The 25,477-nt window shown below is 41.9% G+C and overlaps 1 protein-coding gene across 3 annotated transcripts in view; it reads right to left on the reverse strand.

Annotated features, from left to right (window-relative positions):
* Positions 1-2,965: 2,965 nt before the first annotated feature.
* The window catches only part of LOC112214250 (phosphatidate phosphatase LPIN2), a 36,363-nt gene continuing 13,851 nt past the window's right edge, over positions 2,966-25,477 (reverse strand). For all 3 annotated transcript variants that reach the window (XM_024372876.2, XM_024372868.2, XM_024372885.2), the window contains exons 6-19: positions 19,721-19,829; positions 18,614-19,601; positions 18,320-18,416; positions 15,745-15,932; positions 13,540-13,633; positions 13,349-13,418; positions 11,678-11,776; positions 11,268-11,359; positions 10,921-11,068; positions 10,660-10,808; positions 7,584-7,670; positions 6,973-7,240; positions 5,453-5,556; positions 2,966-5,163 (exon numbers count right to left, since the gene is read on the reverse strand). In XM_024372876.2, the coding sequence (XP_024228644.2) occupies positions 5,016-5,163; positions 5,453-5,556; positions 6,973-7,240; positions 7,584-7,670; positions 10,660-10,808; positions 10,921-11,068; positions 11,268-11,359; positions 11,678-11,776; positions 13,349-13,418; positions 13,540-13,633; positions 15,745-15,932; positions 18,320-18,416; positions 18,614-19,601; positions 19,721-19,829 (2,641 nt within the window). In that variant the 3' untranslated portion in view covers positions 2,966-5,015. The remainder of the gene's footprint in view (positions 5,164-5,452; positions 5,557-6,972; positions 7,241-7,583; positions 7,671-10,659; positions 10,809-10,920; positions 11,069-11,267; positions 11,360-11,677; positions 11,777-13,348; positions 13,419-13,539; positions 13,634-15,744; positions 15,933-18,319; positions 18,417-18,613; positions 19,602-19,720; positions 19,830-25,477) is intronic.

Here is a 25,477-nt window from a genome sequence, read left to right on the forward strand (position 1 = left end):
TATTTTATGATGCTTGAAATGTGAGTAATCTGCTATGAATTCAGTACTATTATTGTGAAATAAAGATTTGATCCTAAAAGACAGATTCATCCATTCAGTCTTTCATCAAGATGTTTTAGAACTACCAATTTGTTTATCACTGTCAAATAAATATTTCTCTCAAGACATGCCTCCAGTGTTTTATAGTTGCGTTCTTCCTTCCCACTCTTGTATCCATCCTGCAGCCCTCCTGCCAAAGAGCTGTCATGTAGTGTGACTAAGGCATTCAGATAGTAAAGTTATCCTTTTTCAGCTCGCGGTCAGTTGATATTCAAATATTGCAAAAAATATATGAGCACATTCAAGTTCTTTCCAAAGTTTACTGAAGTGGCCAGCTTGCTGTATACAATGACAATTGAACGATTTTTGACCCATTCACCTAAGATATTAAGTATGCTGTCATTATATTGGTATGCTTAAAATTGGATTGGCGAGACTAACATGAAATCTCAACTCTAGCACTAACCTGAGTTTTGTCTAACTGCTCTGTTTCAAGCCATTTGACTATGGGTTTTAGTACTGTAATATTTACTGTTATCATTATTATTCATTACAGAAAACATTTAAGAACCAAAAGAGATAAATAGTTTGTTGGACAAATTCAGGTAGGTCCCTTCCCATTTCGTTCTGCTTGCTTCCGTTTAATAAACCTTTTGCAACAGAATCGGTATAATGAATACACCCTTGGTTTGTATCCCAATATTGTGTTCATTGTTTTCACAGCCTTTTAAGTAATGAGAGTTTAAGACCATACAATTAGGAGTAAAATTACTATGCATGTGTGGGCTACTATAATGACAGACAGTTTAAAAAATATGGCTCAGTTGACACAAGAAAGACTTATGACAACAAAAACAAAGAATGGGTTAAAACAGTATCAATAAGGACAACTTGCTTATTTTACCATTCATTTTGGCCCAGTCAACCCCTTGCCTTCCCACTGCATATTGTCAGTGTGCTGCTGTAACTCAAAATTAAGGTTTTTAGCTTTTCTCCCCATACGGTGATTTCACCTTCAAACATGTTGTTTGAGGGTAACCGCTAAGCGAATTGATCTTAATGCTTTCCAGTTGTAAACATTAGTGGTGTCCAGTCACAACAGTGTTTCAGAAGTCTCCCATGCAACTATTCAGTAGTAGTTCCTTGTTGTTCTAATTTTGATATAACACCCGTTATACAAATTAAGGTATAAACCATAATCAAGGGGTATATAGCGTTTGGGGAAAAAAAAAAACTTTTTGCAGACAGTGGCTTGAAATAGTTGTGTAATAACACAATTGGGACTGATGCCCAGATATCACATGACCTGATGGTCAGCAAAATTGCATCCCTCCTCTCCTGGGTCCTTCCAAAAGTTAGTCTGTATTGCCCTCTGTGACTCATGTATAGGGTCCCGTCTTTTGATGAATCATGTCACATGACCTGGATTTTAAACATTCATTTTAAGCCTTTTCCAGAAATGAGAATTAGACCAAAAATGAAAGCAATTGTATGGCGCTGGACTGTGACGTAAAAAGAAACGGGACAGCTTAATGAAGGTAGACTCAGCGATATGATGTAGAAAGTAAACAGCTGAGTGGGTCAATTTCCGCTACTACTAAGAGCTTTTACACGAGGCTCAACTGCTCAGCTGTTTTGGTCTTTTATCTACCATGAACATGTGCATATACTGTGTGAGAGTGTAGTCTTGCATCTCGCTTTTCCAAACTTTTGTGCTGCTGTTCGTGCAACATCACTTCGCTGAGCCTACACTACCGTTCAAAAGTTTGGGTTGACTTAGAAATGTCCTTGTTTTTGAAAGAAAAGCACAATTTTTTGTCCATTCAAAATATCAAATTGATCAGAAAGAGTGTAGACATTGTTAATGTTGTAAATTACTTTTGTAGCTGGAACGGCTCATTTGTAACAGAATATCTACATAGGCATACAGAGGCCCATTATCAGCAACCATCACTTATGTGTTCCAATGGCACGTTGTGTTAGCTAATTACAAGCAAACATATTGATAAAAGTTACCTTGTCCGAGAGAGATTTGCAGTTATCAAAACATCACACCAGGGTAATCCTACACGAAACAGACCTTATATGAAGTAGTTTAAAAATGACCATACTGAACCGTGAAAAAACGATTGGAACCACATTCGGGTTTTACTGCTAGGTTTTATGGAATTATGACTTGTACAAAGGTATTCCTAATGTTTTGTACACTCGGTGTATGACATTTTACTTTGAATATATCTTAACGGAGTTGTTGTCCATTTACTGCTCTGTACTTTGTCATGTATTTGTAGGCTTTATCTGGACCCCAGGAAGAGTATCTGCTGCATATACAGTAGCTAATGGGAATCCAAATAAACTAAACAACGTGTCATTTACACGTTTGAGAATGTGCTTAGAACTACAGATTCATCTTTCATGTTCACAACTAATCAGTTACACACTTGCAAATGATGTTAACTACAAAACTATTCTGTACACTCAAATCATTGTCAATGATTTGACTTCATAAACTACACTCAAATATACATTTCTTAGATTCTTCCCAGACCTCAAACTAATTTTAAAAAAAAAATCGAATTTCCAACTCTGTTGACTGCCTCATTTATGTTTCAATATTAGGTCTACTAATATTAGCTTACTTGCATAGTAGAATTTGGGTTAGCCTGACTGTGAAAGACCAAGATTGTGAAAGACTAAGATTGATGATTTTAAGTCATTGAGAGTACATGGCACTGTTTGTCATAGAATTTTTCACACAGGGCGTGTTTCCTTCGCTTGGCGGGACGTTTAGGATTAAAAAAGAAAAATGTTGAATGCACCCACTTCCAGGCACCACGACACCTCTGCTGCAGTAGGCTACTTTTTAAAAACGGCAAAGCACATGTTCCAACCCAACTCAGACCAAATAAGACAAAAAGAAACATGGTGTGTTTTACAGTGTTTACTTTATATTAAGATAATTTGATAAAAACTTTACAGCAACGACGTAGCTTTTCGGGTCCAATGCAATTTCTCTAGTCTCCACACAGAGCCCATGGTATTACATTAAACAATATATTTAGAAATATCAATACATATAAAACGCTTACGAATCATATAAACAAGAAGGCACCTTGTCAAACCAGACCATTTCAATTCCCCAACCGGTTCTATTTACTCAACCCTGGAATGTGTCCGATTCTGAACCACCCGATTCACGTACGGCCTCGTATCGAAACCATATATAAATATCTATATGGCTCAGCTCGAAAACATGAAGTGTAGTAACCTTAAAGAGAGTGGTGTGATCCGAGCCCACTGTTAAACTAGTAGCAACACACATTCTGCTAAGATCTCTCCCATAACGCACCTCTGCGTGACAAAAGCTAATGAGGGGCTATAGCTTTAACCCAGACTTTAGAATCAACCCCTAACCTACTATGCCATTGCACCTGTCCTGAAACAACCCCTAGCCCCTACTCCCTCGTCTCTTGTGTAAAGCTGAAACACTTTTTTCCAGGGTGCAAGAAGCCTGATGCACCACCCTGACCACTGCGGGGACAGGGGCTAGGCATTGCTTCTGGTTGGGTCCCGTTTCTGGTTGGGGCCTGTGTGTATCCAACTGCTACCAAATCCTTGATGCAAGAGCTCCAAAATACATAGCGAAGTCAACTATAAACTAGATCAAAAAGCTAGCTTCCAGTCAAAAGCAGCAGTTCAAGTCATTTTGGTCTCAGACGGACGGGCTTACTCATCACGCTAGGCTACAACTCAGCACATTGTCTCCATTACAATGACTGTATTTTCGAGCTACAATATACTCTTTGGGGTCAACATGCACGCACACTTCTATTGCCTTTTTTTTTTTAGAGTTTTTACACTAATCTAATTTTAGCACTGTAAAAATAAAATGGTTTTGTCCTTTACTCATCTAATGTAAAACTCAAAGTACGGTTACTTGGTCATGCTGACATTCAATGTTCCACCATCACATGGGAAGAGTGTACTGCAGTCTATCATAATAGTCTATGGACTACTTTTAAAGTACAGAAAAAAAGGGAGGAATTTGGGTGAACTATCCCTTTAAAGCAGACTACTGAGTCGTCACTGCAATGGACTATAGCGAGTACAGGCAGAGAGGAAGTTGGACAATTCCAGATCAGTCCCACTAGAACACAAGGCATAAATACTCACGTGGTTTGGCATTGTTTTTTGGGGGTCTTTGTTTTCAAACCAAGCTAAAGGCTTTACTTACCTTTTCTATACACTAAAAAGCTGTTTTGCGCTCAATAGTACAATGAGCTAATAAATATGTTTTTCAAAACAATATATAGGATGGAATTGTATGCATACACCAAATGAAGTAGAAAGTTCAGGCAAAAAAGTGACAAAACAAACTTTAAACTCAGAAGGGTATTTTTGTCCAGTTGCGTCTGTACGTGGATGTTATAATTTGTATAGTATATTAGTATGCAGGTTTGCTAACTGTGTTTTAAAATGGCAAAGCTCTTTTTGGAACTCTTGAGACGCACAAATGTACCTTGCTCCAGTATCGTTTGGATAATGGCAATATGGCACGGCCTGTGCAGTGACCTTTTGCAATCAATATTCCACAATATGAAGTATACAGTGTTACGTAAAATGAATAGTCATCAATGCATATTTGGTCTCAATTTAGCTCTGTGCATGTCTGTGTGTGTGTGTGTGTGTGTGTGTCTCCCAGTAATTTTTTGAAATCCATACACTTTAGCTTTGTCTTCTCTATTGCATTAGATTAATGACACAGGAGAATATAGAGTATATTAAATGAGAACCTTTCACATCTAGAATATTCCAGGCAATGAACACTTAGTAAAGCCATTTATGAATTCAGAAACGGATCGACAGAGAGCGAGAGAGAAGGAAAAGTAGCAAAGGGGAGGAAAGAAAGTGTGTGCATGCGCGCTAGTGTCTAGTCCAGAGAGGACTGGTCCAGTGGTGTGTGTGTGTGTGTGTGTCTAGTCCAGAGAGGACATGTCCAGTGGTGGTAGGGGCTCTCTCCAGTAGGAGAAGTGGCTGTACTCAGGGCAGTGGAAGGAGGATGAAGTCCCATCCTTGGAGATCTCAGGGAAGAAGTGCTCCACCAGCTCGCCGAGGTGTGTGTACCTGTGACACACACAGAGCATAATGTACTGGAGCTATCGCAGCTCTATGGATTCAGTTTTACTAATCATGAGTCAACTCATACTTTATATTCAGCAAATTGGAACCGACATGACACAGCATGCTCTAAACCAGAACATGCAGTTATTATGAGCAATCTTTTTTAAAAGAATGTAATTAAATTGGGACTGGGAAAATTGTACTGCATGTGTCAAGTGTGCACTTATCCAAAGTGCACTTATGAGGAGTTGACTGACCACTGTCACTCTTCTCGGTTGGGTGGTACACTTACGATGACTTGTTCCCTTTGGTCTTCTCTTGAATGAGCTCTCCTTTGGGGTTCACAGTGAAGATCCTGGTGTCAGGGACACCCACCTTCTTATAGGCATAGGCATCCTGAAATAACAACACTCAACTCAAACATTATTTCAAATATATTAGAAAACACCTCAATACCTCACCCAGGGAATGGATTTAGAAACATAGGTCAAACAAAAAGAAAATGAGTCAGGTGTGTGTCCCCCCCGAACTGACACACAGTAAGCAGCTAATATCAACCAGGGCTTGACATAAAAAAAAAAAAGTTTGAGTTTACTTATCCGAAAGATCAAGTCACTTTTCCAAAAATAGAAAATGGTCTGTAACACCATGGGCCAAAAAAAGTGACTGACAATTGTGTTGTATGTTGAAAGGAACCACAAAAATATATATATATTATTATTATTGCCATACAGAGAATCAGACAAAAATTGCATTCAAGTCTGTCTCAAAATACAACACTGCCACTTTAAGACAAACCTTTCACAAATGTCTCTCAATTTAGGTTTTAGGGGAGATCTATTGATAGCATGGGAGCCATTTGTCAATTAGGCTATTCTAAGAACATTCTATAACGTTGTCAAAATTACATGGCCAATATCGAATTGAGGGGAATCCATGTTTTCCAACGCTGTCAGATGTTTTCCTCAACTCCCGATATTGAGCACTTGAGAGACTGTTTTACAACCGAAGTAGGTTGTATGTTGCATTGGTTTTATGAACGCACCCGTTCAGCTGCGTGTGCCATTTGCGGTTATTCACAAGTGCTTTTTTTTAGGGCATAGGACATAACAATGACATTAACACAAGCAAATAGCTGAACAGCCAACTACCCAAATACATTTGCCAGACTACACAATATGTTTTGAATCGGCCATCTAGTTCGTCTGTTGTGTGTCATTATTTCATAGGCTAACTACTGCTGAAATGTCCCAGCTCTCCTCGAGCAACAGCCCCCTTGCACTGGCACACACGCGATACAATAATTATACTCCAATGCGCTCTGCAGAGAATGGGAGAAGGGTGTTCAACTGATCGGAGTAATTGTTTGATATTGTAATTTTTTTAACTTGTTGGACAAGCAGAATATAGATTTAAGTTGTCCAAATTTTGTATATATATATTTTTACTTGTCCCGGACAAGCGGTAACATCGAGCCCTGTCAACATACTAGGCTCACCAATACTGAGAACGCATGGTCTAACGTGCACATTGTTTCCCGCCATTGGTTCATTTTGGTACAGCCCATCCCCTTATTTAACTATCAGCTGATTACCAGCTGTGGTCAAAGACACGTGGGTCTGGAAAGATGATTCTCTTCCTTAATAGTGAATTCGTACAAGATAAAAAAGCCGAAATGAGTATGACATCATGGCATTTAAAGCACACAACATTTTCACAATTTGAAATACTATAAAACTCCCTAATTTCTCATAGGACGCAAGTCGGGGAACGGGACAAGGCCTGTGTTAGTACTGTACGCGTGTGGCTTACATTGGTCCTGTTACCGAATGCTGCGTAGAAGGGCTGCCTCTGGGGGTTGAACAGATCTCGGATGTCGGTAAGGCAGGCAACCTTAAACACCTCAGGCTTTTTCTCCACCACCTCTCTGTGCAGGGCAGAGAAGAAACTGCTGGGGGCCAGCAGCACGGGGCCCTTGGGGAGGACGGTGCCTTTGTCGTTCACCCACTGCAGGTAGCCCTTGGTGATATCGGCCATGCCGATGGCCCGCGCCGAACAGTACAGGAACTTGTAGCCGTTCCTAGGAGGGAGAGAGAAAGAGTGAGAAAGAGCAAGGGGAGAGAGAGTGCAGGAGAGAAATATAGAATAATCTTGTCAGTTATCAACAGCTTCTAATGAGAAGCTCAGCATTGCATATTCAGACCAGGATGTGTCACAATGTCACCCTTTTTGGGCACATACAAGTGTTTCGGCACCAATGCGTGCACAGTAAAAGTTAAATGGAGGTGATCATGAGGCTGCTTCATGTTCATTATGTATCAAACAGAAGACATGTCCAATAAGAAATGCTCATTTTTGTCTCATTAGGTTTTGCTGCAGTGTGCCCTACTGAACATGACCCTGGTGTGAGCATAGGCACTTACTGGTGGATTTTGTGGTACAGTCGGGCGATGCCCTGGTGCGTCCAGTCTTTCCCCAGCTGAGGTAGGATATGCCCAAGAGCATCAGACCTATGACGAGTAAGGAGAGAGTAAGTACATCACTGAACACACACATATATACACTGGGGTTCGAAATTATTGACACCTTGATAAAGATGAGCAAAAATGACTATATAAAATAAATATATTGTATACTAAAAAAAAAAAGGAAAATTATAGTATTTTATACTAATCCAATTGCTCATGATTACGGATCATCCTGAATGAATTGTGAATAATTTACATGTTATATTTTTGTCATTTAGCAGACGCTCTTATCCAGAAGCAATTAGGGTTAAGTGCCTTGCTCAAGGGAATACAGATATTTCACCTCATCGGCTTGGGGATTCAAACCAACAACCTTGAGATTACTGGCCCAACGCTCTTAACCGCTAGGCCGATGGTAGTACGACCTTTAAACAGGTTAACATTCACAAGGCTGCAGGACTAGTACGCTGAGCATGACCAGCTGGCAAGTGTCTTCACTTATATTTTCAACCTCCCTGACCCAGTCAGTAATACCTACAAGTTTCAAGCAGACCACCATAGTTGCTGTGCCCAAGAACGCCAAGGTAACCTGTCTAAATGACTATCGCCCAATAGCACTCACATCTGTAGCCATGTAATGCTTTGAAAGGCTGGTCATGGCTCACATCAACACCATCATCCCAGAAAACCTGGACCCACTCCAATTTGCAAATCGCCCAAACAGATCAATAGATGATGCAAACTCTATTGCATGTCACACTGCCCTTCCCCACCTGGCCAAAAGGAACACCTATGTGAGAATGCTGTTCATAGACTACAGCTCAGCGTTCACCACCATAGTGCCCTCAAATCTCATGACTAAGCTAAGGACCCTGGGACAAAACACCTTCCTCTGCAACTGGATCCTGGACTTCCTGATGGGCCACCCCCATGTGGTGTGGGAAGGGTAAACTTCCGCTACACTGACCTTCAATGCGGGGGCACCACAGGGGTGTGTGCTTAGTCCCCTCCTGTACTCCCTGTTCACCCACAACTGCGTGGCCGCACGTGACTCCAACACCATCATCAAGTTTACCAATGACACGATGGTGGTGGGCCTGATCACCAACGACGATGAGACGGCATATAAGGAGGTGGTGGTCAGAGACCTGGCAGTGTGATGCCAGGACAACAACCACTCTCTCAATGTGGGCAAGACAAAGAAGCTTAATGTGGACTACAGGATAGGGAGGGCCAAACACGCCCCTATTCACACTAATGGTGCTGTAGTGGAGCAGGTCGAGAGCTTCAAGTTCCTTGGTGTCCACAACGCTAAAGGACCCATCATGATCCAAACACACCAGCACAGTCGTGAATAGGGCACGACAACACCTCCTCCCCCTCAGGAGATATATATCTATCTCATATATAGATATATAAATACACACATACAAAAGTAAGTGGACACCCCTTAAAATGAGTGAATTTGGCTATTTCAGCCACACCGTTGCTGACGGGTGTATAAAAATCGAGCACACAGCCATGCAATCTCCATAGACAAACAGACATTGGCAGTAGAATGGCCTAACTGAAGAGCTCAGTGACTTAACATGCCAACGTCATAATAATGCCACCTTTCCAACAAGTCAGTTTGTCAAATGTCTGCCCTGCTAGAGCTGCCTGTAAGTGCTGTTATTGTGAAGTGGAAACCACGGCTCAGCAACAAAGTGGTACGCCACACAAGCTCACAGAACGGGACCACCGAGTGCTGAAGTGCCTCGCCTGTCCTCAGGTGTAACACTCACTATAAAGTTCCAAACTGCCTTTGGAAGCAACATCAGCACAATAATTGTTATTTGGGAGCTTCATGAAATGGGTTTCCATGGCCGAGCTGCCGCACACAAGCCTAAGATCACCATGTGCAATGCCAAGCGTCGCCTGGAGTGGTGTAAAGCTCGCTGCCATTGGACTCGGGAGCAGTGGAAACGCCTTCTTTGGAGTGATAAATCACGGTTCCCATCTGGCAGTTAGACGGGCGAATCTGGAGAATGCTACCTGTCCCAATGCATAGTGCCAACCGTAAAGTTTGGTGGAGGAGGAATAATGGTCCGGGCTAGGCTTCTTAGTTCCAATAAAGGGAAATCTTCACACTAGAGCATACAATTCAATTTTAGACGATTCTGTGCTTCCAACTTTGTGGCAACAGTTTGGGAAAGGCCCTTTCCCTGTTTCAGCATGACAAAGCAAGGTCCATACAGAAATGGTCTGTCAAGATCAATGTGGAAGAACTTGACTGGCCTGCACAGAGCCCTGACCTCAACCCCACCGAACACCTTTGGGATGAATTGGAACAACGACTGTGAGCCAGGCATAATTGCCCAACATCAGTGCCCTCACTAACGCTTGTGGCTGAATGGAAGCAAGTCCCCACAGCAATGTTCTACTTCTAACATCTAGTGGAAAGCCTTCCTAGAAGAGTGGAGGCTGTTATAGCAGCAAAGGGGGGGGACCAACTCCATATTAATGCCCATGATTTTGGAATGAGATGTTCGAGGAGCAGGTGTCCACATGCTTTTGGTCAAGTAGTGTACTTATAGTATAACACACAAACTCATCATCACATACGCTGCTGCTACAGTCTATTTATCCATCCTGTTGCCTAGTCACTTTACCCCTATGTCCACTACCGTTCAAAAAAGTTTGGGGTCACTTAGAAATGTCCTTGTTTTTGAAAGAAAAGAAAAACATTTTGTCCATTAAAATAACATGAAATTGATCAGAAATACAGTGTAGACATTGTTAATGTTGTAAATGACTAACTGTAGCTGGAAATTTCTAAGTGAGCCCAAACCTTTGAATGGTTAGTGTACATACCTACCTCAACTTCATCTTACCCCTGCACATCGACTTGGAACCCCATGTATATATAGCAAATCTATCATTGCGTCTTTAGTCCTTGTGTTACAATTGTTTTCTTCCTATTATTACAATAAATTGTAATAAACCACCCCTAAAGGCATTCAGTAGTACTTGGAGAAAGCATTCTGCTCACTTGGTGATGGTGCCGTCGATGTCTGAGATGACGACGCGGTCGTCCCAGTTCCATAGGTAGATGGCGGCCTCGCAGCGACAGGTGCCCTGGTACTGAGTGGTCACGCTGAACACAACCTTGTTGGCCCCTTCCCGCAGGTTCAACCGCTCCTGGCCACAACACAATCACGAGGTTAAGATGGCTTACTGAGGGGGCAGGGAAATTACCACATGGTCGGGATCATGAGGTAGTGGTCGTGTGTGTGTGTCACTGGTGACGTACTATCTGATCGGAAGTGAGGCGTAGGGACTTCCGGTACATCTGGCTGAAACACTGGGCGGTGGTCATGGTCTCGGAGGTCTCTGATGATAGGCTGCCATCTCGGCCCAGGCCCGCCTCCTCGTCGCTTGTCAGGTCATCGAGAGTGGCCCTGGACAGTCACACATACACACTATTTTAGCACGCAGTCTTATTTCACACTGTAATGGTAGATAGCTAATGGAATAGACAAGCAATTCTGCTAAAATAAACCACAAAAGGCCAAATTCTAAATTTTTCATGGAACTCTTTTAGGCAAAACGTGCATTTGAGTTACGCATGGGGAACAATGTGCGCCTGTGATCACTCACAGTATCGTTGTTGAGTGACCGGAAACAGAGGTTGAGGCTTCTTCAGTCTCTGCTTGTGCCTTCTCTTGATCCTGCTTGGAATTCTCTCCAGGCTGTAGTAAAAGAAAGATGGCGAAAAATATTGTTATAAATTAAAAGCTAAGCAGCGGTTTACCCATTATCCTTCAATAAGAAGACATTCCAATCCAACTAAAATGTCAAATTAATTGTGTGCTGGTGCTAGACTGGGACAAACTGTATGTGCGACGGCTGGGGGTCCCCAGAAGTCCTGGGTCATGTTCATTAGGCCACACCGTAGCATAACATTTTGCAACAGAAAACAATTTCAGATAGTACCTCCCAGTTTTCATCGGTTTCGTGTTTACTGAACACGGCCCTAGCCTGGATTGAAAAACACTGCGATAGGCTACCTGGTTTGGGTTAGTGTCCATGTCCTTCCTCCTCCAGGAGAACCACCAGCGGCCAGACTTTTTGGGCATCTTATCCTTCACCAGCTGGTCAATGGCACTCTACAGACAAACAGACAGCACAAGGTTAAAGGTCATATATTACACCTGCCACCACTTTCCCTGCCTACCAATTAGCGTTCCTTATCCTTGGGTGCATTCAGTATGACAGAACGGTGTGCAAAATTTAGTTCAATGGAAAAAGTACTGTATTGAAGGACCAGTTGAAGAACATTGTAATTATGGTGGTCTAGTGGACATTTGTGTACGGTGTGCCGCAGGAGTTTACTACATTTTACATTTGAATCATTTATCAGACGCTCTTATCCAGAGCGACTTACAGTATTGAGTGCATACATTTTCGTACTGGTCCCCCGTGGGAATCGAACCCTCAACCCTGGCATTGCAAGAGCCATGCACTACCAACTGAGTCACACGGGACTATTTCAAATGGTCACACACATATTGATCGTGCCACAACTTAGGGCCACCCCTTGCAACACCCACCAAACGGGAGCAAACGTACCTCAAAAGCTGTTGAAAACGCTGCACACCGTTTTGAGGAAACGTGTCATTCAGTACAAACCGTCACGCAAAAGTTGAATCAAACTGAACGCACCCTTGAAGTGTGCCCTGGCATACTACTCCCCATACTAGAGGTCGACTGATTCACTTATTTTAACTTAACATAATACATCAAAATCAACTTAGCCTCAAATAAATAAATGTTCAATTTGGTTTAAATATTGCAACAACAAAGTGTTGGAGAAGAAAGTAAAAGTGCAATATGTGCCATGTTTAAGTTCCTTGCTCAGAACATAAGAACATATGAAAGCTGGTGGTTCCTTTTAACATGAGTCTTCAATATTCCCAGTTAAGAAGTTTTAGGTTGTAGTTATTATATGACTATTTCTCTCTATACCATTTGTATTTCATATACCTTTGACGATTGGATGTTCTAATAGGTACTTTAGTTTTGCCAGCCTAATCTCGGGAGTTGATAGGCTCGAATTCATAAACAGCGATGTGCTTCAAGCATTGCGAAAAGCTGCTGGCAAACGGAGGAAAGTGCGGTTTGAAAGAATGCTTACGAGCCTGCTGCTGCCTACCACCGCTCAGTCAGACTGCTCTATCAAATCATAGACTTAATTACAATATAATAAACACAGAACTACGAGCCTCAGGTCATTAATATGGTCAAATCCGTAAACTATCATTTCGAAAACAAAACGTTTATACTTTCAGTGAAATACGGAAACTTCCATGTTATGTCATAATTATGTAAAATTCAGACAAATTAATTACAGTCTTTGTTAGGAAGAAATGGTCTTCACACAGTTTGCAACGAGTCAGGCGACCCAAACTGCTGCATATACTCTGACTCTGCTTACACTGAACGCAAGAAAAGTGACACAATTTAAGGCACTGCATTGATTATATGCAACACAGGACAAGCTAGTTAAACTAGTAATATCATCAACCATGTTAAGATTGATTGTTTTTTCATAAGATAAGCTACCGATTGTTATGAAAACTTGAAATCGGCCCTTCCGTTTAATCGGTCGACCTCTACCTCATACATTCAAAAGTATTACAAAGGAGTAGGTATAGACTGATGAGAGATCGGTGATATACCTTTGGTAGATTCTTTTGAAAGACTTGCATTGACAGGACCATAGGGGCAGCTACTGCCCAGTTATAGTACCTAAAAGAGCACCAAAAACACCTAATTAGTCAACTGACAGAGACCTATACAAATCATACAGTACCACAGCAGAACCACAAGATCAGATGTATTGTATATCATTACCATATATGGAACTTACTTTGAGTTGATGCAGATAACCAGATTTGGATCTTCGATAAGTCCAGGGTTGCTCACCAAATCTTGGTAGTTCACAACTTGCTCCATAAACTTATCTGGAACAAAGGGAAATGGCAATAGAGAATGTCTCATCAATACAAATGGGTAAAAAAAAAATCATAATAATAACATAGGTTACCACATTATTCATGGGCTGAACATTGTCACAACATTGTTTTGAACGTTTGTTTTAGGACTGACGGCCAACTGAACATTCTATTCAATACATCTTTCAATAGGTGCCGATAAAGATCTGGTCTAAAGTGCATTACTGTCGCTTGAAAACCTGACGCCATATCTAAAAGGTCAATTCTTACTAGCAAAACCTTGTGGCATCACTGTCACCAGATAGAATTTAGTTGCAATATAACATTTGGTTAGATGGAGACCAGACGTTAGCTAGCTAAAGTTAGCATTTGTAGCTTTTTTCGACAAGCTTTGATGGCTAATGACAATATTGCCAACTGTCTAAAGTAAACTTGAAGACATGATGGCAAAGCTGTTTCCTGCAAAATATTTGCCTACTTTAGCAATGTCATTGTATTTCCAAACCATTAGTGTAATTTAGGCAAAACAGTCATAGCTCCCATTCAAAGTCATTAGCCCTCATTCTACTTTTTGATATCAAATGTGGCTGGAGGGTCTGTAGAACCTTGATAACAATGGCAATGACACGACTGAGTGACAGAGGTGCAACCCATGAGTACAATGGCATTGATGAATACTCGTTTTTTTGTCTTGAAGGGCATTCTAGAGTGTGCATTATTTCCCATTACAAACCAGATTGTTTAAATCCTGGATGCTGATTGGTTGATATGCAGGAGTCGTGGGACAACAACTTCCACAAAATACCATGACGTGTTAATGTCATAATTCCACTGTCCCGCAGCCCAGGAAGGAAAATTCCGAAACTTTTATCGCCCTTGGGGAAAAAGCATCTACACATACATTTTCCCATGCTACTATTTGGTTTGAAACAGACCTACCTGCCTGGCTCTAAGTTAACTAGCTACACGCATTTCGCGACACTCGCATTAACATCTGCTAACCATGTGTTTGTGACAAATAAAATTTGATATGCCAATGATTTATTTAAAAATAGCAACGTCGAACCATGGACAGCTCTTCCACTCGTTTGCCATCAACGTAAACATCACTATTAACATTAACTAGCTTGGTTAGCTCAGACTCGCCAATTGTAATAGTTGATGCCTATGTAGGCCTATTCGATATTTATTAAAGCATTTATTGAAGTACTTGTAGCTCATCATCATTGAACCTCTGCTAGCTAGCTGCATGCCAATGATTTGTTTAGCATAGCAACGTTGAATGAATAGAATGAACAACTGGGTCAAAACAACAGAAAATAATTAACGGTCAGGCCGCTTGGGTAGCAACTTCAGAATGTAAAAATGAATCTACTCGTTAAAATAATGTTTTTAATTAAAATATTTTATAATAATTTAAGCTATAAGGCCCTCAAACTCGGGGATTATCGTGTGATACCTCCCGACTAAGGGCTGTTCTTAGGCCCCGGGTTCTCAGGCCTTATTGCTTAAATAATGCATGGCAATATTCAATCGCTATGAAGTTCATTCTTTTGAAAGCAAAAGTCAAAATGAATATATTATTGGCATTGTTGAATTAAATTTTCATAGTAGCAAGCTAGCAGGACCGACATTTTGGTGAGATAAGCTAGCAAGTCTGTTTGGTTACAAAGGCAACTATTGTAGCTATCTAATAAACCTGCTCGCTACTTCAGTGGATGATGAGCACATTTCTACCGGCAAATTAACACATTTCTAGCAGCAAATGTGCTCAATTATAGCTGCGCAATAAGTGGGATAATCAATTCAGGGCCCTATGCCTTCTGTGGAAAATGCAATTCTGCTAGTGCTTCGTGGCACACACTTTCACGTCATGCTTTATTTTCCACAGGACACATAGCCCCTTATTGATTAACCCATACTTAGTCCTTTTTAGATTAAATAAATACTGTCTTCATTGTTTACTCACAAGCTTCAGAAAGGCCATCATTAGGAGCAGCAAAGAGTGAAGGAAATGTGCCCTTCCATGAGACATGCACAGCTGTCTCATGGAAGGAAAATATACATACAGTACTTCCAATAACTCCCTCTCTCTCACACTCTGTCACACACACACACACCTTTGTTGATTTGGCTGGTGTGGCCGGTGCGGCCGCAGAGGGACATGCTGACATCCATGTGGTCGGAGGTGGAGTCCGACAGGTACTCTGTTCCGCTGTCCATGGCCCCGCTGCCCACCGACTGGGGAGACTGGTTACCAGACCCAGACCCTTGCTCAGCACCCTGCCGCGAGCTCCCTTCTGTCTCACTAAATAGAGAGTAGAGGGAAAATCATCTACCTCTATGCCTTGGAGTTTACTTTGCCTGAGTTAAAAATGGAAGTGACCCCAAAACCTGCTTCCAAATAATAATTCATAATTTAACGCTACCATTTCATAATTACAATGGGTGAAAATACTAGTTCCAAGCTGTTGCATTTATCATAGGCCGTTTTCTTAAAGCTTCTCAGAGCAGGAGTGTTCCTCAAGGATCGGGGTCCCCCTAGTTCATGTATTCCCATTCTATCTGGGGTCCAGCTAAATGAAGGCAGTTTATACAATTTTTATAACATTACAATACATTCATAGGTTTCCCAACACACTGTGTGCCCTCAGGCCCCTACCACATATCTACAGTACTAAATAAGTGTATGTATAGTGCGTATGTTATCGTGTGTGTGTGTGTGTGTGCCAATGTTTCTTGCTTCACAGTCCCTGCTGTTCCATAAGGTCTTTTTAAAATCTAATTTTACTGATTGTGTCAGTTACTTAATGTGGAATAGAGTTCCATGTAGTACTGTGTGCCTCCCATAGTCTGTTCTGGACTTGGGGACTGTGAAGAGACCTCGTGGCATGTCTTGTGGGGTATGCATCGGTGTGCCAGTAGTTTAGACAGACAAGCTCGGTGCATTCAACATGTCAATACCTCTCATAAATGCAAGCAGTGATGAAGTCAATCTCTCCTCCACTTTCAGCCAGGAGAGATTGACATGCATATTATTAATATTAGCTCTCTGTGTACATCCAAGGGCCAGCCGTGCTGCCCAGCACTGAGCCAAAATCCTTTTTTTGTGGCACCTGACCACACAACTTAACAGTAGACAAGGTGCAACAAAACTAGGGCCTGTAGGACCTGCCTTGTTGAAGTGTTGTTAGCTACTACTGCATCTTAGCTACTACTGCATCAATACGTTTTGACCATGACAGTTTACAATCTAGGGTTACTCCAAGCAGTTTAGTCATCTCAACTTGCTCAATTTCCACATCATTTATTACAAGATTTAGTTGAGGTTTAGGGTTTAGTGAGTGTTTTGTTCCAAATACAATGCTTTTAGTTTTAGAAATATTTAGTGCTAACTTATTGCTTGCCACCAACTCTAAAACTAACTGCAGCCCTTTGTTGAGTGTTGCAGTCATTTCAGTCACTGTAGTAGCTGTGTATAGTATTGAGTCATTCGCATACATAGACACCCTGGCTTTACTCAAAGTCAGTGGCATGTCGTTAGTAACAATTTGTTTTAAAGCAAGGGGCCTACCCTGGGGAATTCCTGATTATCCACATTATAGCAGGGGATATAAAGCCATAACACAAGTTTTTCCATGTGATCTTGTTCATTATGATCGAAAAGTTCAAATGGACCATAGATCAGCACTCCTACTGAGAAACTTTATGAAAACAGTCCCAGGAATTGACTGTAAATAGAATGAGTGACAGATCCGTTTGGTATGTAACAATGGGATCAATAAGACTTTGAGAGGTTCCGATTTCTTGACTTAATGAAATAAATAAGTATATTTCATGATTTCTTAAGGGAGAAAGGGTAATGTATAACGTTTACATTATGTCAGGATATGTTATTGTTAGCGGTCAGGGATCCTATGGGAGGAGAAGAGAAACAGTCTGGTACCAATCACAATGACCGCCTGAGTTGGGGAGGAGTGAGGAATTTGGGCAGCAGTCAGGTTAGATGAAGTGAGGAAGAATATATATCACTAATCTTCTGGATAGCAACAGAGGTGTATTGGCTGTTCAGATGTGTAAGGAGGGGCTCAGCTTAGGAGAAAGGGTTAAATATCAGGGCTTGTATGAATGTGTTCTTTGTCTGTTCAACCCTTTGGGGTGAATAAAGTTGGTTGGAGCTTTTATAGAGTCCGTCAATTTCTTACTCTGATATTTAGAACTTTGAAAAACACTGATATCTTATGCCGAGTCCCTAGCAGTGTGACCTGCCTTGTGAGGACAAAGTCAAGCCTAAGATAAGATACAATTTCTCATGATTAGTTTAGGGAATGCATCCTTCTACATTATCCACACAGAGTTCATTGATGTGTGTCGTCCTTGACACTGAGTAAGTGTGGATTGCGGAAGGCATGCCAACTAGGAACTTGGATCAGAGTGGGGGAAAGGTGACATATTTTGGGCTGCATATTATGAAATCTATTGCCTGTTGACCTCCATTAATATTTAACCACGGGAGACGCCAAAACTTAATGTATTTTTTTTTTAAGTGGTATGAAAAACTGTGGATTAAGAGCAATGTCCGTTCTAACTTTAAGTAGATCTATAGTGGAATCTGTTCTCTCACCTATCATGTATGAACACTGATTACATTGAGGGAGGGTGGAAAGAAAGAAATCAGAGCAGGGAGCCCTTTACCCTTTAGGCGGGAAGTAGAGAGCTGCCACCTCTGGGTCAAGGTTAGACAGGTCGTCCAGGTAGATGTCGGAGGGTCCTAGGTGCTGACTGCGTTTACCTGTGTTCACACAGAGAACCACCACACAATTCAAAGTCAGGTCAAAAACAACAAATCCTCTTGAATCTATTAACATAATGCTTTTTCCCGTCAAATCCCCGCAGATCTAAGGGATAAGTGCCTAGGGTTTAGGGAGTGAGACTAGGTGTTCATTTGGAATTGAGTATGGGTAGATCTGTTTCTCCCAGAGTTCTCACCTTTCTTCTTGTCTCTGTGCTCTGCTTTGCCCGTTGTGACTGCTGAGCCAGAATGCTCCTCCCCCAGAGCCTCAGTGGCTCCCATGTCGGTCACTCCAATACTCTCCGCAGCCTGATTGGTCAGGGAGCCCTCTGTGGCTCTGTCCGTCATAACAGATTTGATCTCCATCTCCTCCCCTCCCTCAGTGCAGGGCTTGATCCCGCTGTTGCCCTCACTCACGATAACTCCTTCTGCAAACCCCTGTCCATTGGTTTCTGGTAAGGCACTGTGCTGGTGTGGGTGTTCTATCCTATCGAGAGACTCTGTGAAAATGTTGGGACCTGCTGCATTGGCTAAGCTAGCAGTGTTTGCTAAAGTATCTATCCTGTTGCTAGCTAGCCTGTCTGTGCTGGTTGTGCCAGCTTTGCTACCCTTTTCGGGTGGGATGGGTGTGTCTATGCAGTCGTTTTCAATTAGGCTAACTGTGTTAGCTACACATTCAACATCACCTATGTTTCCTTCGCTAGCTAGGCTATCAGTATTTCCTCCATTAGCAATGCTAACTATGTTAGCCAGGGAGGATCTTGCCTCTTTCAGCTCCAGGTTGGAGGCAGACTCCTTGGCTCCCTCCTCCCCTGCCTGCAGAGTCTCTACTTGGGGCTGCTTTTTTGTATGCCCTGGAGCCTGGGAAAAGTCTATGCTAGCCATCGCTAATGATGCTAAAGTCAGTGGCTCTGCGGTGGGGTGATATGGGCTGGAGCTTCTCTTAGAGGTTCTCTCCAGATCTATGGGGGAAGTCTCTGTGGGTGGGACCGGTGGTCCTGTCCTGGGCTTGGGCCTGACCACCACCGTTACGCTACTGTTCGCTCGGCCACAGCTGAAATCGGGCTCCTGGCCCATGTCGAAGGAGTCCTGCCACTGGATGGTGCGGAAGTGGGAGCTGTCCAAGCAGTGGATACCAGGGGAGACGCGTTGCACCTCCACCGTCCCCCTCTCCGCCAAACACATCTAGAGGGAGCAGGGAAAACAAAGTGTGGTTAGGAATTTCTTCAGTACAAACTTTCTACATCAACTTATGACACCTGTACGCCCTGTTACGGCACCTGTACTACCCTGTTATATCCTACCTTTGGAAAGCCACCCCAGTTCCACTGCATCTGAGGCCCTGAGGACTCCTGAGGCTTCACCAGCAGCTCGGAGTCACTCTTGGGGGAGGAAGGACGACTGTAGAACACACTAGAGACACAGAGAGGCTTCATTAATAGAACGCGAGATTGAAACAGAAGAGACAAAGAAACTGTTCTTCAGAGAGAGAGCGAGAGAAACTAAAAGAGAGAGGGAGACCGAGAAGATAAAGAGCGAGAGAAAGAGAGCCAAGCTCTAAAAAGGCCATGCATACTAGAGGTCGACTGATTATGATTTTTCAACGTCGATACCGATAATTGGAGGACCAAAAAAGCCGATACCGATTAAACATTTTAAAAAAACATTTTTTTTACGGCCAATTTGTATTGATTTGTAATAATGACAATTACAACAATACTGAATGAACACTTATTTTAACTTAATATAATACATCAATAAAATCAATTTAGCCTCAGATATATAATGAAACATTTTCAATTTGGTTTAAATAATGCAAAAACAGTGTTGGAGAAGAAAGTAAAAGTGCAATATGTGTAATAGAACATATGAAAGCTGGTGGTTCCTTTTAACATGAGTCTTCAATATTCCCAGGTAAGAAGTTTCAGGTTGTAGTTATTTAAGGAATTATAGGACTCTCTCTCTCTAAACCATTTGTATTTCATATACCTTTGACTATTGGATGTTCTTATAGGCACTTTAGTATTGCCAGTGTAACAGTATAGCTTCCGTCCCTCTCCTCGCCCCTACCTGGGCTCGAACCAGGAACACATTGACAACAGCCACCCTCGAAGCATCGTTACCCATTGCTCCACAAAAGCCGCGGCCCTTGCAGAGCAAGTCTCAGAGCGAGTGACGTCACCGATTGAAATGCTATTAGCGCACACCCCGCTAACTAGCTAGCCATTTCACATCGGTTACACCAGCCTAATCTCGGGAGTTGATAGGCTTGAAGTCATTGCGAAGAGCTTCTGGCAAAATGCACGAAAGTGCTGTTTGAATGAATGTGTACGAGCCTGCTGCTGCCTACCATCGCTCAGTCAGACTGCTCTATCAAATCAGACTTAATTATAACATAGACAGAAACACGAGCCTTAGGTCATTAATATGATAGAATCCGGAAACTATAATTTCGAAAACCAAACATTTATTATTTTAGTGAAATACGGAACCGTTCCGTATTTTATCTAACGGGTGGCATCCATAAGTCTAAATATTGCTGTTACATTGCACAACCTTCAATGTGTCACAATTAAGTAAAACTCTGGCAAATTAGTTAGCAACGAGCCAGGCGGCCCAAACTGTTGCATATACCCTGACTACGTGCAATGAACGCAAAAGAAGTGACAATTTCTCCTGGTTAATATTGCCTGCAAACCTGGATTTCTTTTAGCTAAATATGCAGGTTTAAAAATATGTACTTCTGTGTATTGATTTTAAGAAAACCATAAACATCAATGCCTAGGTTCAGTCGTGCAACGATTGTGCTTTTTTCGCAAATGCGATTTTGTTCAATCATCCCCTGTTTGGCAAAGTTGGCCGTCTTTGTTAGAATAAATAGTCTTCACACAGTTCGCAATGAGCCAGGCAGCCCAAACTGCTGCATATACCCTGACTCTGTTGCAAGAGAAGTGACAATTCTCCTTGTTAAAAGAAATTCATGTTAGCAGGCAATATTAACTAAATATGCAGGTTTAAAAATATACACTTGTGTTTTGATTTTAAGAAAAGGCATTGATGTTTATGGTTAGGTACATGATGGAGCAACGACAATCCTTTTTCGCGAATGCGCACCGCATCGATTATATGCAACGCAGGACACTAGATAAACTACTAATATCATCAACCATGTGTAGTTAACTAGTGATTATGATTGATTGATTTTTTTTATAAGATATGTTTAATGCTAGCTAGCAACTTACCTTGGCTTCTACTGCATTCGCGTAACAGGCAGGCTCCTCGTGGAGTGCAATGAGAGGCAGGTGGTTAGAGTGTTGGAGTAGTTAACCGTAAGGTTGCAAGATTGAATCCCCGAGCTGACAAGGTAAAATCTGTCGTTCTGTCCCTGAACAAGGCAGTTAACCCACCGTTCCTAGGCCGTCATTGAAAATAAGAATGTGTTAACTGACTTGCCTAGTTAAATAAAAGGTGTAAAAATTATAAAATTGTCCAAATCGGTGTCCAAAAATACCGATTTCCAATTGTTATGAAAACTTGAAAAATCGGCCCCAATTAAAATCGGCCATTCCGATTAAATCGGTCGACCTCTAATGCATACATAAGCTAAATAAACATAATTGACACCGGCAAGCGCAGTTCGCAGGTAATTGTTTTTTCTATTGAATTATCATCATAGAATTCCCACGCACCTGCAGCAAGTAACCTCAGATGTGTGCTTTTCCTATTTTAAGAGAGCGGGAGAAAGACAGTAGGGAAAAAAGTGACAAGAACAGAGAGAGTTCAACAACTTGAGAGAGAATGAGGGGGACAGACGCAGAGAGAGGGTGAAAGAGAAAGAAAATGTGCTTTCTTGGACACAGATGCCTAAATTAGAAATTTCAGAGATTACTGTATTTCTGACGTCTCAAACGCTAACTCCGGAGGTCGCACACAGCACTTGCCCGATAGTGGCTCCCCTCTAAGCAGCGCAGTGTAAAAAGAATTGTCTCGTTAAGACGAACATTCAGATTGTAAAAATACTAATAGCAGAGCAATGTTCTTGAAACAGCTGAAATGTATTGGCATTTTTCATTATATTTGAGACTTGTTTATCGAGTTGCATTCTGAAATTGTTGCCGCATCTTTAACACTAGAACCGCTGGGCCTCGAGGGACCCCTCTTCAAGCTAACGAGCAGTCAGTCATTCTGACTGCAACATTCTCAGTGTAATTAATACATTTCATATATGCTATCGCTGAAATAATAATTTGGTTGTACTCATGCTGTTAACAGAATACTTTTTTTTTTAAATGAAAAAATAAGGCATTTGTTTTTGTCACTGTAGGCTATATTTAAAAACATTCAACTGTCCAATCAATTCTTTGTTCAACTGTTCTTTGTCATCAAAACTGAGGCAACGCATGATCTCTCTTGAAGCCATCCCGTGACATGGTTTCTCCAAAGAAAGGTATCCCATACATGTCTGACCAGAAGCCTTCCATATTTTAGGTACACACTCTTTCCACCGAATGCTTCACAGAAATGCAGGATTGAAATGAATGCTTCCAGCTCATCAGACAGATCCCAGGCAGTGTCTCCTTGCTCCCTGTGTGCCTCAGCCACAGTACAGTCCCTGTGCTGTAGCATGTCCATGTCACATAAACAATGAAAGCAGGTGAGTGCGTTGCCGATGGTTGTTGATTTCTTGAGATGTAGGGCCTGCTGCTCTCTGCTGATAATAATTGACCCGTAGCATTGTCACCGGCTTGTTCTCGGGGCAAAGTTAAAATAGTGACATTCCCTCCTAAAACTGGTTATAACTCCAGGTCTTTAAAGGGCAGAGTAATAAAATAATGAGCAGTCAATTTTTTTAAACTTTAGTTTATTTGGTAAATATTTTCTTAACTCTTCTTGAACTGCACTGTTGGTTAAGGAAGCAAGCATTTCAAGGTAAGGTCTACAGTCGTGGCCAAAAGTTTTGAGAATGACACAAATATTAATTTCCACAAAGTTTGCTGCTTCAGTGTCTTTAGATATTTTTGCCAGGTGTTACTATGGAATACTGAAGTATAATTACAAACATTTCATAAGTGTCAAAGGCTTTTATTGACAATTACATGAAGTTGATGCAAAGACTCAATATTTGCATGCTGTCAATTAACTTCTGGGCCACATCCTGACTGATGGCAGCCCAGTCTTGCATAATCAATGCTTGGAGTTTGTCAGAATTTGTGGGTTTTTGTTTGTCCACCCGCCTCTTGAGGATTGACCACAAGTTGTCAATGCGATTAAGGTCTGGGGAGTTTCCTGGCCATGGACCCAAAATATCGATGTTTTGTTCCCCGAGCCACTTAGTTATCACTTTCGCCTTATGGCAAGGTGATCCATCATGCTGGAAAAGGCATTGTTTGTCACCAAACTGTTCCTGGATGGTTGGGAGAAGTTGCTCTCGGAGGATGTATTGGTACCATTCTTTTTTCAAGGCTGTGTTCTTTGACAAAATTGTGAGTGAGCCCACTCCCTTGGCTGAGAAGCAACCCCACACATGAATGGTTTCAAGATGCTTTACTGTCGGCATGACACAGGACTGATGGTAGCGCTCACCTTGTCTTCTCCGGACAAGCTTTTTTCCCGGATGCCGCAAACAAAAGGAAAGGGGATTCATCAGAGAAAATGACTTTACCCCAGTCCTCAGCAGTCCAATCCCTGTACCTTTTGCAGAATATCAGTCTGTCCCTGATGTTTTTCCTGGAGATAAGTGGCTTCTTTGCTGCCCTTCATGACACCAGGCCATCTTCCAAAAGTCTTTGCCTCACTGTGCGTGCAGATGCACTCACACCTGCCTGCTGCCATTCCTGAGCAAGATCTGTACTGGTGGTGCCCCGATCCCTCAGCTGAATCAACTTTAGGAGACGTCCTGGCGCTTGCTGGACTTTCTTGGGCGCCCTGAAGCCTTCTTCACAACATTTGAACCGCTCTCCTTGAAGTTCATGATGATCGATAAATGGTTGATTTAGGTGCAATCTTACAGGCAGCAATATCCTTGCCTGTGAAGCCCTTTTTTGTGCAAAGCAACGATGACGGCACGCGTTTCCTTGCAGGTAACCATTTTTGACAGAGGAAGAACAATGATTCCAAGCACCACCCTCTGAAGCTTCCAGTCTGTTATTCAAACTCAAGCAGCATGACTGAGTGATCTCCAGCCTTGTCCTCGTCAACACTCACACCTGTGAATCAGAGAATCGCTGACATGTCGTCAGCTGTGCCATTTGTGGCAGGGCTGAAATGCAGTGGAAATGTTTTTTGGGGGATTCAGTTCATTTGAATGGCAAAGAGGGACTTTGAAATTAATTGCAATTCATCTGATCACTCTTCATAACATTCTGGAGTATATGCAAATTGCCATCATACAAACTGAGGCAGCAGACTTTGTGAAAATTAATATGTGTCACTCAACTTTTGGCCACGACTGTACACTTGTTGTATTCGGCGCATGTGACAAATAAAGTTTGATATGAGTGCTTTAGCAGGTCTAATGTTAAAAACTGTGTTTTCCCCCCTTGGCTGCTTTGAGCCACCGTCCAAGCAAGAAGCTTGCAGCAAGAAGCTGATCAACTCACCAGGGGAATTATCAACATTTCAGTCGCAATTTTGCATTTACCTCCTATAGTATAATGAAGCCTGGTTTGATCTCAAGAAACTTTAAAAATGTTGAAACTGTACTTTTAATACTTGCATGACTGTTATAGGTTAATGTTTGATATGCTAACGTTACGAACTAGCCTTGTGTTGTAAGTTATTGTCCTGCTGAATGGTGAATTAATCTCCCAGTGTCTGGGGTAAAGCAGACTGAAGCAGGTTTTCCTCTAGGATTTTGCAATGTGCTTAGCTCTGTCTCGTTTCTTTTTATCCTAAAAGTGTCTGTCTTTGCCGATGCCAAGCATAACCATACCATGCAGCCTCCACCATGCTTTAAAATAAGGAGGTAGTTAACTCAGTGATGGCTTGGATATGCCCCAAACATCAGGCTTTGAAATTCGGACAAAACTTGTATTACTTTGCCGTGTCTTTTTTGCAGTATT

The sequence above is a fragment of the Oncorhynchus tshawytscha genome, linkage group LG02, assembly GCF_018296145.1.
Source record: "Oncorhynchus tshawytscha isolate Ot180627B linkage group LG02, Otsh_v2.0, whole genome shotgun sequence".
Taxonomy (NCBI): Eukaryota; Metazoa; Chordata; class Actinopteri; order Salmoniformes; family Salmonidae; genus Oncorhynchus; species Oncorhynchus tshawytscha.